At 42.5% G+C, this 19,729-nt stretch overlaps 2 protein-coding genes across 4 annotated transcripts in view; one reads left to right on the plus strand and one right to left on the minus strand.

Moving 5' to 3' along the window:
• Window positions 1–725: 725 nt before the first annotated feature.
• LOC115018266 (rhomboid-related protein 4-like) lies at window positions 726–5,314 on the minus strand. 3 transcript variants are annotated; one of them, XM_029447191.1, is made up of 8 exons: window positions 4,972–5,311; window positions 3,764–3,928; window positions 3,247–3,526; window positions 2,775–2,907; window positions 2,204–2,292; window positions 1,640–1,717; window positions 1,075–1,218; window positions 726–941 (listed from the first exon to the last, which is right to left on the minus strand). In XM_029447191.1, exons 2-8 carry the CDS (start codon window positions 3,914–3,916, stop codon window positions 835–837), a joined length of 984 nt encoding a protein of 327 aa, XP_029303051.1. In that variant the 5' UTR covers window positions 3,917–3,928; window positions 4,972–5,311; the 3' UTR covers window positions 726–834. The 3 variants fall into 3 exon arrangements, 2 of the variants coding, with proteins under 2 accessions (XP_029303051.1, XP_029303052.1); XM_029447192.1 differs by having other exon boundaries at window positions 1,661–1,717; window positions 4,972–5,308; XR_003833340.1 differs by having other exon boundaries at window positions 800–941; window positions 1,644–1,717; window positions 4,972–5,314.
• Window positions 5,315–6,950: 1,636 nt separating this feature from the next.
• Window positions 6,951–19,729, plus strand: part of LOC115017699 (echinoderm microtubule-associated protein-like 2) — a 28,523-nt gene continuing 15,744 nt past the window's right edge. Inside the window, 5 exon segments of the mRNA XM_029446375.1 lie at window positions 6,951–6,967; window positions 8,008–8,190; window positions 16,198–16,422; window positions 16,699–16,816; window positions 16,916–17,017. Coding sequence (XP_029302235.1) covers window positions 8,115–8,190; window positions 16,198–16,422; window positions 16,699–16,816; window positions 16,916–17,017 — 521 coding nt within the window. The 5' untranslated portion in view covers window positions 6,951–6,967; window positions 8,008–8,114.

Below are 19,729 nucleotides of genomic sequence, written 5' to 3' on the forward strand. Positions count from 1 at the left end.
TTTACATGTGATATTTGGCTTATATAAATGAAAATGACTTAACTTTGATACTGGATATTTAACACACAACCTTTTCACCCCTTCTTCCTACTTGAGATGGCGAGTGAGGGACGTACAGTCCATCAGCTCTACTGCACCACAGCTTTAGACCGGTGGTGGCTCGTTGGGCTTCTTTGCTCTAATTTAAGTTGTCCTACTTCCCATCATGCCTCAGGGCTTTAGGGGAATCAGAGCCAGCAATGTACATCTTTGACGTTGCAGTAAAATAAAATGTTTTTACGTTGCTTAAAGCCAGCGTCACTCTTGCATGGTAACATATGGTGTTAAGGTTGTTAAAAAAAGAAGATTATGCATTACTTAATAATATTGTATTGGGACATGAGGAAGGAATACCCACTACATGTTTGCAGTAATACTAGGAGAATTTCAGCCATGCCTTTGCTGGTGAATGTGGGGACTTTAAGGCATTTGATATGATGACCAGTATCAATCACAACTTTAAGTGGTGCAACAACATTAACATTACCCTTAAACCTTCCTCTTTCCCCAATCCAAAGATGCATCAACAGCCTCACCTGCTCATGAGCCTATGAACTCTAGTGATTCACATTAAGGTAGCTTTTCATAGCGAACATTAACTCTTTGGTAAAGAATGGAGTGAAGAGGCACAGAGGCGCACCCTGGAAAAGAGCTGCTACGTGTCAATCTGTGTGGTTGGATCTTCTCATTCTGGATCCTCAGCCTGTGAAGCAGAGTTTGGACCAGGCCTCAGGGGGAAACTCCTCTTCTGTCTTGTCACCTACAGCTTCTTCCTTCCCTCTGCTGCCTGAAAGTTCAGCTGTCAAACCTCCTCAGTCTCCTCAACCTGATATCTTCAGCTCTCGCCTCCTCAGAGAGCTGGAAACCATAAGGAGGAGGAGCTCCTCTCTGGCTGCTTTGTCCTACAAAACAAAATAATATTAGATTCATGCACTTTACATTTTAGCTGAGTCTTTATTGGCTATTAATTAGTAATCATTTTGGATTCAGAGTAACTGCAACCACCCCACATTCCTCGACACTATCCTCCCTTACCTCTCTCATTCAGACTGTTTCTGATGGCCGCCTCTAACTGCTCGTCCTCCGTCAGTCCACTTGTATAAGATGCTGTAGGATTTGTTGTGTAATCTGGTGGATACTGACGGTATCCTGAGTGTCCTCCACCGGTGCCACTGTAGCCTGCGCACGCACACAAGTATTGAAATTTAAGAAAAAAACGTGTTTAAGGGTAAGGCTCGAGTGAAAAGCCCAACATCTTCAATGTGTTGGTCAGCCTGTCAATACTTTCTGACTTCCCTATCCTACCTATGGCCCTCCCGAGTCCTTTGGCTCCTAATAAAGATGGTGACCTTTAAAAAATGGGTCACTTATATAGTTTCATTAAAAATGTAAAATGAAATAAAAAGGTGTATTCAGTTCATAAAACAGCAGGAACAGGAAGTGGAATAAAGGAATACGCTGGGGTTTCCACAATCTTTGCAGTTTGAAGTTCTTCTAGAAATCTTAGAATCTTAGAAACACAATAGTAGGATACAAGTAAAGTCCTGTGATGCCACTGAACAACTTCGAATTCTGGAAAAGCTTATGTATATACAATAACCTTCCTTGAATGCTTTGGTACCTGAAGAGCCGTAGTATGCGTTGGGCGGAGAGTTATGTCTGTTTGATGTCACTAACCCTGGTGAAAATATAGATAAACAAACAGAGTGCTGTTAATGTGCATTTAGATTTGTACATGGATTAATATTGACACACACACACACACACACACACACACACACACACACACACACACACACACACACACACACACCACACACACACACCACACACACACACACACACACACACACACACACACACACACACACACACACACACACACACACCTTTCTCCAGTGTTATCAGATCTTTTACACACCCATTATGCCACTTACCCAACCTGTATTGCTACTGAAAACAGGAGCTACCAGGAAGCTATTATATTATATAATATATAAATCACATCTAAATCTCACATGTTAAGGCTTGAGGATAAATTAAACCAACATGTTAGACTTTTAATTGTTTTAATACAGTAGCCTGTTAACAAATTACAAAGGCGTTAGGTCATAGTTAGGTTGTGTCAGCACACACACACACACACACACACATAAATTCAGACCTGCACATTTCTTCATGACGGCCTTCAGAGGTCCAGCAGTGTAGAGCAGACCCACCAGGATACCTGCCAGGTGACCAATCAAAGAGGTCCTGAAGAGGCAGACCACAGATTAACTCCTAACTAGTGAAACACTGCCACCTGGTGGACACTTTCATTCATAGCATGTGACAGTATGTAGGAACAACAGGACAACTTTTACTATAACAGTGTGCTCTAATTATTTTTTTCCCCTTTTATTTTTTTTAATCCTGACATTTTACTTTTATTTTTACACTGGACATCATTTATCCATTTATTCTATTTGACTTCCTGACATATAGTATGTTTTACTTTATTTCTCTTTTTTAATAAGTCAAACATATTTACCTCATACAACAGACTTGTCATATATAGAGGTTATCTGTGAACTCGTCCTTTAGACATTGATGATAACATTGACAACAGAAGCATTAACCCCGGCCGAGCTCGTGCCCTGCGGCATGCATCGAGAACGTTCACCTGGGTATCTCTACAGTAGATTTGGCAAGTAAACCCTGATTCTTTTTATACAGATGTCTGATTGGTAACTCACCCAGGTGATGTTATGTGGATCAGCACTAGCTCCACCCAGCTAGTATAGCGATTAGACACAGGGAAACCCATCACATAGGTCACACCTCCAGGGTGGTAATGGTTACTGAGCACCTTCAGAGCAAACAGGACGCCTAGAAACAGTCATATTAACAAAGATCAATACACAGGGAGGTTAGGAAATGTCACGGTGGTGGGACTAGAGCGGTAGGCTGTGTGGTATGAGGAGATACAATATATAGTTTGATATACTGCATTGTAATATCATTTGCTACACCTTCACAGAAGAACATTGTAAAAAGCAATATAAATTTAATAAATACATACTTCCTTTATTTATTTGGCTTTACTTTAAAAATTTATATTTTTGATATGTATTCCATATTGCATCATTGTAGAGCTACAGAAAAAGTCCTTTATTTTATTATTTATTATTATTGCACATCTTGGGAGATTCGTAGATAAGTCTGTACCCGAGAAGCCAACCGCACAGGCCATGCTGTAGGACTGGTCCTGGGTGAGCTCGGTTAACGACGCCTCCAACAGCAGATAGACCAATCCGGTGAGCAGAGAGAAGACGGACAGCAGGTAGAGGAACCAGGGGCCGCCCAGCCGTCGCTCCAGCTTGGTGCCTTTCCAGAGGAAGGACACCATGTTGAAGTAGAGATGCCAATCATCCGCATGGTGCAGCGGGGACAGCAGAAGGCGGCGCCAGTCTTTTAACCAGTATGCCTGCTGGACACTCACACAGGCCTAAGGATTGGAGTGATAGTATTATTCATATTAGTACTAATAACATTGACTTCATAGAGCACAAGGCATTGGTACTTGTCTTTCCTGCAAGACGGTCCAAGCGCTGACCGGGACAGTAAGTCAAAGATGTATGTATATATATAGTATCAGTTATTATTTACTTTGATTTAAACCAAAGAAAAGCAGAAAATTGTGTAAATAATAAACTGTCTATCACTATTATTATTTGTGTATTACCTGCATCAGTGGAGCTGCAGGAAACAGGTAAAGGTACACGTTGAGTCCCAGTACAGCCAGGGTGACTGGGGGGATGTTGTCCACACCCACCTGAAACAGCTGGGAGGCCAGCAGCATCAAGCCCAGATGGGATCCCCTCGGTCGGTTCCGCATACTGAAAACAGCCTGGGAAATAGACAACTGTGAGATTATTATTCAATCTTTCTGCTTTAACTGAAAAACTGACAGTGGAAGGAGCCAGGTGATAACAGGAAACAAGAGATGGAGTTGTTGTGCAGACGTCTGGGTGTCCCAAGGGTCGAGGCTGAAAACGATTGTGCTTTTGTTGTTGTTGCTCCTCAACTCTGGTACAGTCACTCGCAATCAACAGAACAAATCTTTTAAAACCATCTTAAACACCATTTGTTTTCTTTGAGGTTTATTCTGATTGTTTTCATACATCTTCTCAGTTTATTGTATTTACTGTTCTCTTTCCTTCCTTCTGTAAAGCATTTCTAATGTGATTTGCAACCACGCGTTGGATTCTTTAGTTACTCTGAATATCCGACAAAATACTAAAGCTAGAAATCAAGAGTTGGTCCCGTTACAGAGCATTAGTGACAGACTGTGTGGGCTCAGAGACTTAGTGTTTGAGATAAAACACACAAATTAGTTTTTTATTTAAAATTGGTGTGTGTCCATAAATATCCATTAACAAGTCACACTCACTGACACGCGCAGACAGTTTGGGATCTGCCTCATGGTTTAATATCAAGGCAAATGAAAGAGGAAAATGTTAGTGCGCTCACCTCGTTTTGCTTTTGGCTAGAGTAGTGCCCAGTCCTTCACGTGCCTACTCATGACAGTAACACCTAGCTCTTCTACTATTTACCATGGACTCTATAATATTTACATGAGGTTTGCATGCAGGTACGGAAGTTTTACAGGGACTTTACAAAGACTGACTAAACTCAGATACTATGTAATGCAAACTTCGAGGGGGCTTTTTCCATCTTTGGGTCACAGGAAGACGTAAATATTAGAACAGGAGTAAATCTAGGAACAACAGTTGTAGAGTTTCAAACTATTATAGCTAACTAACTTCCGGGCTAAATGCTGTAAGTAAGGCTAAAAGTGTTGCTCTTTGCATAACATCAACATTTGATAATAGTTAATACAATCATCCCACAAACATCTTCCGAATCATTTGTGACTTAAAATAAACTCACTGTCAGTTGTGTCGGTTGTCGGGAGCACCTCTTCCTCTGAAGATGCTAATGCTAATGCTAACATTAGGTGCTTTACGCACATATGTTACAAACCGTTTCTGTTTTTAACGCCGTTAGTATATCGCTTCAAATGACTCAGTGCTCCAAGGCGACTTTGAACGTACTTATATACATCTTAGCCACACGTCAGCAGAGAGTATTTCTTAATATTTCGTCATTTTTAAGAAGTCACTAGTAACCACTCGGCAAAAGTTTGAGGCGTTGAGTCAGCTATCACGTGACAACAACAACTCTACGTAAATGGCGCAGGCGCATTACGAATCTTCTTTTTGCCGGCTTTGTGCCATGTGCCCTAAATCAAACATCTTCCGCCCACTTTGACCATATTCACCAGTAGGCTTGTTTATTCCTGCTCCTGACTGCTCTAATCTCTGCACTTCTCCCACCATGTCCAGTCTCTCCGTTATCCATTTCCTGCTTTAAACAAACAGCACATGTTCAACAGTTTCTGATTCAGAAATGTTCTCAAAGTCTGTTCAGACTACTGCATCTAAAGTTAATAGTATCTCTACTAATACACACTTAGCATTTGTTCCAACATATTGTGTCCATTTCAATACATAAAGTCCTGACTCTTATGATCAATTATTTTCTTTCCGATTTCTAATATTTATTATTTACCACTCAAATATACATCCAGTATTTCTCAGAAGTGAACAAATATGTACATTTTGTTTCATTTTTGAAAGTTCTTAACCGAAGTGTTAGTGTATTCATGTAGTATTGTGACTTTACACTGATGGAACTGACAGTTGACATAAATGTATTTATAAACATTACTGTACCGTCTAGTGGCCACCGTGAGGAACCACCACAATAGACTACATAAAACACACAGGACACAGCAGTTTTCTAATTTAATCATTTCAAGGAAGCAGATTGAGCAGACAGTCACTAGACAACAAGTATATTGTTATAAGGTCTGCTTGAATTATATCATAACTTTTACATCCTTGTTTTCTTCCTTGACACTGGTGGAACTGGAGTGTTTGCTGTGGTCACAGTGAGGACTTGCGGTACTAAATACACTGTTAATGTAAGTACAATCCTATTTAATATGTACAAATCATTATTTGTGTGATTATTAAAAATCATAACATTAAGAATGAGTAAATACCCTACTCATAATAGTTGTTTTAAAAGCAGTTTTCTCTCTGTAGTTCTTGCTCTCATGTCTGCTTCGGTGCTGTGTGGACTGGTTTCCACATATAATTGTGAATGTTCACTGACTAACGGTGGTCACAGGAAGAAACTGCACAACTATTAAATCAGCGTACAGAGTATAATCATAAACTTCAATATGTACATGCCATTATTAGTTCAATAGTTGCAAATATTAACAGTGATACAACTATTATTAAAAACTGAAAAAAGTTGTTTGAATAAAAATATATTGGCCTGGAGTTGCTTTGATGCTGTGGAGTCGATTATTGACATGATGCCATTAAGGTTCCTGAGTGTTTACTGCCCCCCCAGTGGTCACATGGGTGAACTACATCAAGGCAAAACGTCAAGGTAGACATGACAACATAGTACAAACTTCCTGTCAATAAAAGAAATTAAAAGAAAGAATCCCGGGATCGTGATATAGACATGAGTATTTATGGTGTAGCCTAATGTGACCTGTTATCTGAGGTATTTACATCCAGTCAACTGAAGTCAAGAAAAACGTGTGTTATAATTTGTACTTTTATGATTTATCGGGAAGTCATATGAATAGCTTACTATACTAATGTGTCTGAACATGAAGTATTTCAGCACGCATGAAACTGTCTGCCGCACATGATATAAGGCCACAGCTCAGGAAGTTAAAACTCCCGCTTTGTCTAAATAGTCTTTGGCATTAATTACGAACACGTGTGTTTCACACCGTCTCCCTGTGAATTATTCAGGAGCACAACTCCGACACCGGGATCACCTTTCTCTCTACAGAAACGTAAGCTTTAGTCGCACGTAAAGACAACCGACAACAGCAGCTCCGGTTGTGTGGATATAATATCAGATACAGTTCAGCTCTGTCTCTCTCCCGCCTCCAATGATCGGGAGCCGGAGCTGGTGGAGAGGCTGTTGCTATAGTAACAGCGGTACGCAGGGCAGATACAGGCAAGGAAGTCTCGTCAAGTCCGCGAGAGTGAAACAGTTTACTACAGGAACACTGATTGTTAGCTCTTCAAAATAAAAGCGTAGGCTTGTTTTTATAAGCGATGCATCGCTGCGGAGATAGGTATGGCTATGCAAAACTATATTAGCAATACATGCACAAATGCAGTTAATGCAACGTGTCGAGTATAGCTTTATCCGTCACAAAACAAGCCTCAAAGTTATCATGTTTTTATTGGAAACTGGAAATTGGAATTGATGTTAACTGGAATTCTGCTAGAAAACACAGCAATGTTTGAACTATAACACAGTGTCAATCAATTTGAAAAATAGAGAGCATTATTAAGGGATGAATTCGACAACAGATTATGTGACTGTTATGCTTTGAGTTGTAACAACATGACAAAATTCATCCAATAAAAATAATTGAGCTGAATGGCATGAACAAAATAATCATTGTCAACATGTGAGGAAGGAATATTTTATTTGTTTGTGTTATGTGAAGCTACAGCCTATGGCTAGGAAATAAAGGGAAATAACAGAGACTAATGTAAATGTTTTGCACAGATATTTTCACGGAAAGGGTACTCTATGGACATTTTATTTGTCATTTAAATGTTGTGGAAATCATATTTGAGTTCACACACATCAACAAGTCCTTTTCAAATACAATATAATCTCTCATGTGGGTGTCATGTATGTGCTGTGGTGCCCGTCGCTTTGGCTCTTATTTCGAAAGGGGGAAGCGGAAGTCTAGTATATTACATAGTGTAGAGCTTGACGCTGGTAGTGTGTAGCAGGAGCGGGAGAGTAGAGGGGGAGCTGGAGCAGGTAAAGGTGTATGTGTTTGTCTGTTTATGAATGTGGGGGAGACAGAAAGGGGTGACGGCGTGAAGAAGAGACGGAGAGGGGTGAAAGGTGGACAAAGGACCCTACTGAGAGGCGGAAGAGCTGGAAAGAAAGAAGGAATAAGAGAAGAGGGAATGATGTCGGAGAGGATAGCTTCGTGTGGGAGCCTGTATGACAGCACCAACCTGCTGCTACAGTACTGCAACAACGGTGAGCGGCTTGTCATGTCACCTCATCACATACAACAGAAACATAAATGTGTATGTGAAATTAAATTAAATGTGTTCCGAAATGTGAACAAATCGACCCAGACATGTATTGACACTGACATGCAATCGGTGGAAAGACTGTAGCATTCCCCCCCCCCCCCCCCCCCCCCCAGCTGCATAAAAGCCTTACATGTTTAGTGACTGTGCAAATTAGCCTGATTGAATGCATTATATATGAATGTCATTACATTTTCAGTTTAATTTATCATCTCAAATATTCGTGCAATGCTTGTGTTTTTTTAAATTTTATTCTACCTTTTATTATGATAATTTCTTGATTTGCACGACTTCCAGGCTTTTTTCCCCGTCGTGTGTTCTGACAGTAGTGTGTTGGATATGCTGTAGTTCAGGGTTTGAGTGAAATATATCAGGCCTATATCAGGTATCAGTCAGTGTCACTTACCTCTGGTTCAACAGTCTTGAAAACACAGTTGCCTGTAACACTAACCAGCCTGAAGGATGGTGTTTGTCATCATGAATGGGAACCTTGTTCTGATTACAGCATTTCCCCGCTTTCAACTTCTGAACAGGATCCATTTTCTGTATTTGAATACATTATGATCTCTGATGGTCATTTGGCTGTTTAATTTGTCGCTCTTCTCCCTGCTTGCATCTGTCACATCCTGCTTGACAAATATCATGCAAATACCCTGCTGCTGCTGCTGCTTTCAGGACAGATCGTATCTGTGGATGACAATGTGGCAGATGATTATTACACAGTGTCTCTGCCAGCTGAACAAGGTAGTGATGGTTTCCCAGCTGTTTCAAACATAGTCGATGTCATTTTTCTCTTCGTGCTGTCACGTCTTAGAGACTTAAATCACCACGAGGTCGGTTAAATGCATGTAAACTGTCTATGGATGGACACACTCTCTGCAGTCTGCTATACTTCACAGACCACCATATTGAGTGACAGGTGCAGAGACAGCGAGGGGTCATGGGAGGTCTGATGAGAGCTGCGCTGCTTGTTATCCAGGATGCAACATGTGCCAGTCCAAAGCCTCCTGCAGCTCAGTGGGTTCATATTTAAGTTCAACTGCAAGACAAATGCACAGGTTCTGCACATTGAACATCGCAGGTACTTTGCGCAGGTGAACATAGAAAAAGACTAAATCTAAATTTAAAGTGAATAGTGTCAGCTCCAGGTTACCAGAAGAGCCTGTCGAGTGACAGCTGGTCCTGCAGTGAGGATCAGCTGATAACCCGGATGTGTCCAGTGAAGAATGACGTTTTGTCTGCCATTTATTACATTCAAATGAACTGTATCAAAGTCTGTGGTACTCCAAGAAATCACTACATTTTACATTTATTTTGGTTATTTCTACTAGAGCTGGAACTAGAAAACGCTGTTTTGAGCCTCACAAATATGGAGATTTCCTACTTTTCTCTGTTTTATATCATATTAAGATGAATATCTTTGCGCCGCTCACTGACACAAACTGAGTTGGACATTTTTCACTATTTTTGGACATTTTCTAGATTATAGATTCATCTAGAAAATGATCTGCAGATTAATCGATAATAATAATGCTTTAGAGTTAAGGTAGTTTTGAAAAGTGTTTTTGCCCTCTTCCACTGAGAGGTCAGAGGTAAATGTCTTGTACCCCACACGTCCACCTCCCTTCTGGTTACTGTTTGCCATCAAGGCTGAGGAGTCTGCAGGTTCCCCGTACGACCAGTGCTTTGAGGCTTGATCTCATGCTCCCGGTTCACATCAGCGTGCCAGTAAACACAGATGGATGAGCTCCACGTGAAGATTATAAGACGGCATTTTAAGCAGTTTGGTCGATGTTTGGTGTTCTTGCCCATTGACGACAGGCTTTACACAGTAAATGCAATACACAATATAAAGAATACAGCAAATATGCCAAACTACAACAACTAAAATATGAACATTAGACATGGTATGGACCCAGTTTAGAGGTGAAATACTCAAGACGACAGCCTTAAAGCGGTTAATCAGACAAATGAACAGACTACATGACAGTATTAAATAGTGAACACATTTACCATGTGAGGGGCTGAAATTGCTGCTGTAAATAGGCCTGTGTGAGCCACACCTGAGAATACTGTGAAGGCAGGAGGGGAATGAGGTGTGTAGACAGAACCGAGCCCACTGGAGAATAATAAGACGGTAGAACGTCTCGGAGTCTAGATGGGCTGTTGTTCTCAGCAGTGCAGCATCTGCCAAGTGAGCTTCATAAACCGACTTCTTTCTTCCACTTTTGTTGTGCCGATCCGTCTTTTATTTGATGTCTTCTTTCCTCTGCCATCTGTCCTCTCACTGTAACATGAGGCCCTCTACAGGTCGGCTCTCCTCTGCCACCTGGTCACATTTTGAGTAAATACACCTTGCATTCTCCCTTTTTATGGTTTTATTGTACACAGGTGCAAGATGGATGTTATATAATGAGTCAGTGTAGCTTCCTTAGTGCATCCCTTTAAACGTTACCCCTCTGGGACTCCAAGCAGCATAAAACAAACCCTAAGGATTTGTTTTTTTCTCAACAAGCACAGAAGCATCAGCACAGAGATTTATGTGAAACCATTACACAAAGAGCCACTGCAGTATGAAACCAATCCCTAATGCAATACTTTCACAATCTCTTAAATCTGCACTGTGCTAAATTACACAGCAGCAGCCCCACATGGCAGTACGGGGGAACTGTGGGTGCACACACATCATCAGACACAGTAACCTGCACTCTTCTCAGACCTGTTGTGTTCAGTGTCTGCAGGACGTTTGAGCTGTACTTCTCTTTCTCTGTGCAGTTTCACTCTCAGATTTCATTTAGTTGCAGCAGGGCGTCATTCTAGTGCTCACATCCACAATTGAATTTGGGCTCCATTAGTGGAATCTTTTCTATTGTAACCCTATTTTGTCGTTCAGCTTGGTAGGAGTGATGTATTTAAATATATTGTATAGTGCTGCTATAGCTGTGTGTACTCTGGAAATACACACATTAACACAGCACGTAATGACACCAGGACCATCTCTGCAGTGTAAAGGATAGCATAGATGCATTCTGGGTCCATGCTAGCAGCACAGAGTACAGTATGTTCTTTGAGCTGGAGATTGAGATTACAGTGTTACAGCAACACGAGCTATCAATCACAGCACATTGTTCTCAGGTGGATTAATCCACATTTGGGGCTCTAGTGAGTATTTGTGGCAGCAGGACGGTGTATGTGGGATTAAGTCAAAAATAAACTACAGTGTGTTTGTTCATAATGAAGGAACATGTCACCCAGTGCAACAGTGTGGCTGTAGTTGTATGTATGATGACCGTTGGTCATTTGGTACATTTGAATTTTACTCGTATGCAAATGTGAGTAAGGGCATGTGGGCCGTGTGTGCGCGTGCTTGTGCGTGATCCTGAAGTCTGGCTCTACAGCATCTCTTCCTGGCGGTGCCTGGCTGTACTGATGCTGATGCTGATGCATCGTGTGTGTGTGTCTGTGGCCCTGAGCCAGGCTCCACCCCTTCTGCCTGTGTCCTCTCTGCCTATAGCGAGATGGGAGGAGGAGGGATGGACGTGAAGGAGGAGAAGAAGGGAAATGAGGAGTAGGGAAATAAAGGGGGGAGGGGACGATAAGAGGGAGTGGTCCAGGAAGAGCGGGTGAGAGGAGGAAGTGGAGTGGGACGAGGGAGTGGTTCAGCAGGAGGGGATGGGAGATGAGAGTTTGTGAATGTTTGTGTGTGTGTATATGTGTGTATAAGAGAGAGTGATCGAGCACTGATCGCAGACGGGGCAGGGAGGGACTACAGAAAGCCTCTAGGGGAAGAAGAGTGGGAGCAAGTGGAAAACCTGACTGTCTGAGTGTTTGCTGTGGACTGACACTCTGGTTGATTGACAAGAGGAGGGAGCAGGCACTTAGCGTGGCACAATGGCAGGTAGGCGAGACGAGCTCCACCTTCACCATCACTTCACTGCACCATGAATATTTCAGCAGCCTTCAATTTTCTGATTGCCCTGCGCCGACCTCCTATTGTCCATCTTACTGTCTCTCTCTCACACACACACACACACACACACACACACACACTCTCACTAGCCCACCCCCTCTGCATTTCATCATCCATATCTTTCCATCTATCTTTCAGTTTTCTCTCTTTTTTCTCTTCCTCCTCTCCATCCATCCTTCTCTTGTGTCCACTTCTGCGGTCATTTAGCAGCTGTGTGTGTGTGTGTGTGTGTGTGTGTGTGTGTGTGTGTGTGTGTTGCTGAATATTAAATAGATGTGGCCTCTGGTTTATAAGGAGAGCAATGGAATACTGCTGAGGTCTGACCGTTGTTATTGTGTGTGTGTGTGTGTGTGTGTGTGATAACTCAAGGGCATACAGAGAAGTAGCAGCTCTGCAGCGTTTTAGAACAGGTGTCCTGTCAGTAGAGGAGATGAAGGTGAACCCTGCTAATCTGTTCTTCCTCTTTGCTCTCCTTGCTTCTCTTCGGTATAAAACATTTAACATGTTTAGTTAAATGTAAAGAATGAAACTCCCAACATGTGAGCAGTGTTAGCATGTTACAACTCAAACTAAACGTGCTAAATGTTAACACGCTGACATGTTATACAGCTTCAGATATCATATCTTTTATGTATTTCTTTTTCACCAGGCTGCCAGAGAAATTCCACCTTTGATATCAAACTGAACAACCATTCAACTGAGTGCATGTTAAACATTTAATGTTAACATGCACCATGTCAGGATCCAAGAGTTATATGCTAACTTGCTCATTGTAGGCATGTTAACATGATGATCTTACATTATTAATGCACATTAGAAAGAGATACGGATGTAACTTTAAGCACAGCTGAGACTTAACTTTCTGGTACCACCCTCAGGACAAATGTAACCTTTTTGTGCCCCGCTAGTCTTCGAAACAAATAGTCCACTCACGGTGCCATTTTGTAGTGTAGCTACTGAATGTCTACTGAGAATTAATGCACGTAATACACACTGGAATTAGCTCACAGTGCAACTTAAAAAGTATAATAGAGGTAAGGGCCTCACTATATACAGTAGGCTTTGGATAGTACACCTGTTTCTTCCAGGTGTTTTCATTTGTTCTCTGTAACTATGTGCTCCTCTCTCCCCCTCATTCTAGTTCTTTCTGTTTATCTCTTCATTTCAGTTTAGATAAACAAGATTATTGGCACATTTAGTTAAAGATGAATCATTCGTCTCTCTTCCTCTCAACACGAGTCCTTTCTGTTCCTGTCACCAGCGATCTCCTCCCACCAACAGGCTGTCCTCTCCTGTGATGGTTAATGACTGTTGTTCTCTCGTTTGCTCACTCCTTCCGTTTGTGTTTTAATTAACTGTGCCCACTGCCTGTGTTTTCACTTCACCTGCATTCTATTATAAGAAAGAGAGCGTTTTCTTAGTAATGTAACATCCCCACATGTGAGAGTTGGATCGTTCTTGTATTGCTACTGACTGCGATGCTTTCTCTACATCATCTATGTGATCAGTAAATGGCAAAAGGCTAATGTGCTTTGGGTTTACCAGTCTTTGTTAATACATTAGATAAAGTTAGAGAAATGTGAGAACGATGACGAAGGCTTGAGATGATCTGATATTGTGCTGCTGGTCTATCTGGACTCCTGCCATGCAAATCTCCCCTTGATTTCTGTATGTAAATCTGAAGCTGGTTTTCCCTGTGGCCCTGTCTCATTTGACTGCAAGATGTGATACAGTAACAGTAACTGTACTCACTGTGTCCCATCTCAGTTTACAGCGCTGAGCTGATGCATGCTGGGAGTGATAAATTTGCTTGTGCTGAAGCAGTGTGACCTGTACAGTGCAGTGCTCTTATAATGCAAGTACAGTTTAATTAACACTTTAATCTGTTGCTCTGATCTCTGACTGATACACATGATGAGTTTGACCTTTGCATTAAAAAAAACGAGGACAAGGAAGTTCATGGAAGATGTTCCATTTTAGATTCTGCTGAATTATTGATTATTGCGTAAGTTATTTTCATTTGTTAGGTTTGTTTGAGCCTTTTATCTCTTTAAATGATAAGTATATGTTTTATCTTTCAAGCGGCCTTAGACATGAGCTCTGTCTAATTGTCTGCAAATTGGACAATAACTAAAGTCTTCACTGAAACCGGTGTTTGAAGGCTGAAACTGAAATGTCCAGTACTTACTGACACTGTAGCTATTTTATGAACAGATTCTGGACTTTGTTGATAAATACCAGGGAGTATTCAGTGTGTACTTCCTATTTGGACAGAGAAACCTGTGAAACCGTTGATTGGAGATTTAAAACTTTTCTTTTTGTTCGTGTCCCACCTGATCTTTGCAACAGATACCTCTGAGACACATCAAGCTTTTGAATAAACAATTAATGAGCAACAAATATTCAAGCACACACTGTCGGCACTGATTTGCAATGTTCAAGGAGACTAAAACTTCTTTCTCCATTGGTCTAATATTCAAAAAGTTTCTTTTTTTTGACTGAAGATCTGCATTTTTGATCACGGGGACATGGCTGTCGCAGAGCCGACTAGATGACAGAAAGGGGACAGGGTTTAGAATTTAGGATGCATGAAGAGTCGAGATGTTCTGTCCAACCAGAAACTTGTTTTTATCAGGCTGTAATCTGTTAATGTGGGCCACAGATTAATAATCCGTACTGGGCAGTTTGCCGCAGATAATCTTGCCGGCCTCTGGTGATGTCATCATGGTGGGTGTGAGGATGGTGGACGATTTAGGCTGCAGAGTGTTCAAGATGAGAGGATGGAGGGATGTGAGGGGGCTGGAGTCAACAGCAGATCATTTGCTTGTATATGAAGTCATTTGACATGCAGAAGAAGTGCTGAGATTGCTTAGTGGTTAAGACTGACAACAGTAGTCTGCAGCCATGCTGCACTTAGCAACTAAATGCTAACATGCTGATGTTTAGCAGGTTTAATATCTAGCATTTTAGCATGCTAACATCTGCTAATTAGCACTAAAAATGATGAAGCGGATGTTTTGCAGCCCTTTGGTCATACACCAAAGTATTTGACAAATGTACATTTAGTCAAATACTGTAGTTGACAGGAATTGTTATTCAAACTAATTGGGAACCTGCCAATTAAAGCACGTCTCCATAGATACAAGGGATGGTTCAGAACTCCACAGGGCACCTTTACGTCTTAATGCTCGAGGATGTAACGAAGAGGACACAGCTTTGTTTCTCTGTCTCCATTTCTCTTTGTTTTGTTTCCCCCCATGCTGTCTACACAAAGCAACCTGGTGTCTGGTGTTTTCCTTTTCTTACTCTCTGACTCACTCTTACACTTGGAGTCTAAATTATTAAAACCAGTCAAGTTTCCTGTATGCTCTCATGCCCCTGAGAAACTCAAAACCATTGATTCACAAAGCAGCAGATGTCTATAACACTCCCCTAAAGCAGCTGCTTGTGTTTATATCCAAATATATGAGTCCACATGTTTACAAATCCAGTCAGCAGTTACTCATGGTTCTTAAACTTTAATGACCTCCTCTCTATTTGTTCTTACTTTCATACGCTCCCTCTGAGGCACACACACAGCCACATAATGTCTTCTCTCTCACCAGTACATGCACTCAAGTTGCTAATCTTCCATTTGTAGCCATCGCTAAGTGATCTTTACTGTTTTCCCTCAGCACTGCACGTCCATAAAATCAAGTCATTGTGGACTGAACCGTCGTGTCTTTTTCTTTCTATTTTTCTATTGACAATCTCTAAAGCTTCATTACTCTTACAGGATGTTATTTAGTATAACCTAAGACCCTGTCTGTGGTGTGCTGGATTGTACTCTGGTGTCTATAATAACGTGTTTTTATTTATAAAGAGCAGAGGTCATTTCTTGTAGTCTGTGACCTGCCCATCGTGACCCCTTGTAATCTGCTTTGTAAGCTTTAAGTCTCAGTAACTTGAACCTAAAGTAAAACCCTCTCTCCTGCTGTCCAGATGACACCGTGTCGGCCGGCAGTAACATGGACATGGAGGACCGAGTCTCCCACCTGGAACAGAAGCTGCAGCTGCAGGAGGATGAGATCCAGCTGTTGAAGGCAGCTCTGGCTGACGCCCTGCGTCGACTGGGCTACTGTGAGGAGCAGAGCGTAGGCGTCAATGCTGCTGGGCGGAGACCTCTGGCCACCACAGCTTCAGCACCACCTACCAAGGGTAATAAAGGTAACTGGAGAAAAGAGACCAACGTCCTGCAGCCTTTCCTAGCTAGTTGGCTTTCTCATCAGTCATCATGTCTCATCAGCATTTCTGCAAAATCTTTCAGAACTGTCCTCCACAACATGATCCAGAGACAGGAAATGAAAGCTTTACTGCACATACTGTCACAGGGTGCAGCGACTACATCACATACAGTACACAGCGACAGTCTCACATTAATTAATGATGAACATCTGTCAATTCCTCTTTTTCTAAAGCAAACAATGATGTGTTACCTTTCAGTGCGTCAGCTCCTGCAGGCTCTTCCCTCCAGACCTCTGAATAATGGCTACGTTCAACAGAAACGCCTCCTCTCCTCCCCTTCCTCTCCTAAGAAGGAGGTGCTGCAGTCCATTAAGAGGTATAAAAAAAGTGTTACTTCATTTTTAGCAGTAGACTTGGGAAACAGACTTGTCAGAACTTACTCATTTCTGTTAAACAAAACCTTTGTCTCCTTTAGGAAAAGTATGTCCACAGAGCGTCTCACCCTGGTGAGGAGGGAGATGGGAGCGGAGAGTCGGAGTCGTACCACCTCCTCCAGCAGCTCCTCCGGAGGCAAAAGGTAACAACCTTGTCCAGCGTGATGGCGTCTCTTAATTCTCTCATTACTTAATTTAAACACCTCCCTACTACTCTGTGATTTACTACACATTTTACACAAAGGCAGGTGTAACAGAGAACGCCATGTTGCCATTAAACAAACAACCTACCGAACATGTGTACCGTGGGTCAGCAGGGCTGTGGAGGAGTTCAGTCAGTCACTTTAGATTGTTGTAATGAGCTGTCTCACCGCTCTACTCTCTCTCTCTTCTGTATTTCTGTCTGGAGACAGACTATAGCGCCACACGGGCCGACACCTGTCGGTCAGCCTGAACACATGGTGTGCCAATCAGAGGCAGAAAGAAACGGATTGTTTGGTTAAATCTATCTGTCCTATCTCTATGATAAAGGCAACAACAACTCAATAAGATAAACAAAACCCATGACCGTATCTGACCTTTTTAAAACTCTGGATTTTCAGCGTATCGTCCCTGTATAACACAAACGAGCTCCGGACTGCGCTGCTCACGCGCTGCACCTTGCATTAGGTTTTAGTTTAACAGGGAAGAAGACCAAACAGATCTTTTATATTGTTTTCCTTTTCCTTACTTAGTTTCAGCCTCTGCTTTATTAGTGTTGAAGCCAAGCTTTGTCCTTATCCTTAATATTTGAATAGTATTTTGCATCCTTCAGCGTGGGACCCACTGGTTTAGAGTTTCTGTAGTTTAAATCGCACTCAGGCTTGAATTATTCCCATTGTTTGTTTGAGAAGAGAGAGAGAGATGGATTCTGCACATCATCATTAGTATCGTCTGATGTGTCTCATCATCATCTGTGTCTGCTCCGTTTCACAGTCAGCTCTTCCTGTTCGCCTGCAGTAGATCTCAGACGTCAGCATGAATTATGTTTTACATTTAACTGGCTGTTAGACCTTGTGATGCCACAGCTGTGAGCGTGACGGACAGTGAAGTATCCATGTGTCACAGACAAGTGAACACAACACGTGGATCACTTGTCCTCGGTGAACAAACCCGGAGGAAGTTTATCTTTGGTTATACAGTCACACACACGGTTTCCATTGTTTTTATTGTCTTACTTCTTAATCTAATATTCTCTTTGCTTCATTTGTCTTCTTCTGTACTTTATTGTGTCTAATGTTCTTTCTCTAATTGACACTCATCCTTTCCTTTCCTCTCGTCTACTTTGCTTTCCTCTTCCCTCTTTCTTTTCTTTTCTTTCCTCTCTCCCTCTTTCTCCTGTCTTCTCCTCCCTCTCTCTCCCTCTCTCTCCCTCTATCTCCTGTCTTTTCCTCCCCCTCTCTCTCCTGTCTTCTCCTCTCTCTCTCCCTCTCTCTCCTGTCTTCTCCTCTCTCCCTCTCTCTCCTGTCTTCTCCTCTCTCCCTCTCTCTCCTGTCTTCTCCTCTCTCTCTCCCTCTCTCTCCTGTCTTCTCCTCTCTCCCTCTCTCTCCTGTCTTCTCCTCTCTCTCCCTCTCACTCCTGTATTCTCCTCTCTCTCCCTTTCTCTCCTGTCTTCTCCTCTCTCTCCTCTCTCTCCCTCTCTCCCTCTTCTCCTTCTTCTCCTCTCTCCTCTCCCTCTCTCCCTCTTTCTCCTGTCTTCTCCTCTCTCCCTCTCTCCCTCTCTCGCCTGTCTTCTCCTGTCCCTCTCTCTCCTGTCTTCTCCTCTCTCTCTCTCCCTCTCTCTCCTGTCTTCTCCTCTCTCTCTCCCTCTCTCTCCTGTCTTCTCCTCTCTCTCCCTCTCACTCCTGTCTTCTCCTCTCTCTCCCTCTCACTCCTGTATTCTCCTCTCTCTCCCTCTCTCCCTTTCTCTCCTGTCTTCTCCTCTCTCTCCCCTCTCTCCCTCTTTCTCCTGTCTTCTCCTCTCCCTCTCTCCCTCTTTCTCCTGTCTTCTCCTCTCTCCCTCTCTCCCTCTCTCGCCTGTCTTCTCCTGTCCCTCTCTCTCCTGTCTTCTCCTCTCTCTCTCCCTCTCTCTCCTGTCTTATCCCCTCTCTCCCTCTCTCGCCTGTCTTCTCCTGTCCCTCTCTCTCCTGTCTTCTCCTCTCTCTCTCCCTCTCTCTCCTGTCTTATCCCCTCTCTCCCTCTCTCTCCTCTCTCCTGTCTTCTCTCTCTCCCTCTCTCTCCTCTCTCTCTCTCCCTCTCTCTCCCTCTCTCTCCTGTCCCTCTCTCTCCTGTTTTACTGCTGATGGACCAGATTCCCAGCCGTTCTTGGTAAAAGGGGATGTGGTTACCAGGCAGAGGGGGTGGGTCTGCACAGTGAGGAAATGCGTGCTGATTGGTTGATGGGACCTCCACAGGCTTAGCTAAAAGTTTGTTCAGTGAAAGAGGAAGTCGGTGTGTTGCTGTAGCTTTTGTAGAGGACAGGAACGGCTCTGACTGCTCACCACTGTTACTGTAACGGAAACCTTGCAGCCATGAAGAAATCTTCCAGGTAAATAGTTTCTTTACAATCGTTAATGATTGACAGAGAGAGCGGGAGACTGGACGGAGAGGATTTACTGATAAAGGAAGACAACTTTGTATGCTCTTACTGAACACAACATGAAGTAAATGTTTGTGTTGTGTGAAGGAAACTGTAGCTGAAGTCTTTGGAAAAATGCAAACGCTGCTTTTAAAGTCAACTCGATGAATTTCAGAAACAAAAACAAGGAGTACTGTTTTTTTATGTAACATCCAGCTAGTCCCTCATCGGTTCTTTGACTAGTATTTAAATAGATTAC

The sequence above is a fragment of the Cottoperca gobio genome, chromosome 13, assembly GCF_900634415.1.
Source record: "Cottoperca gobio chromosome 13, fCotGob3.1, whole genome shotgun sequence".
NCBI lineage: Eukaryota > Metazoa > Chordata > Actinopteri > Perciformes > Bovichtidae > Cottoperca > Cottoperca gobio.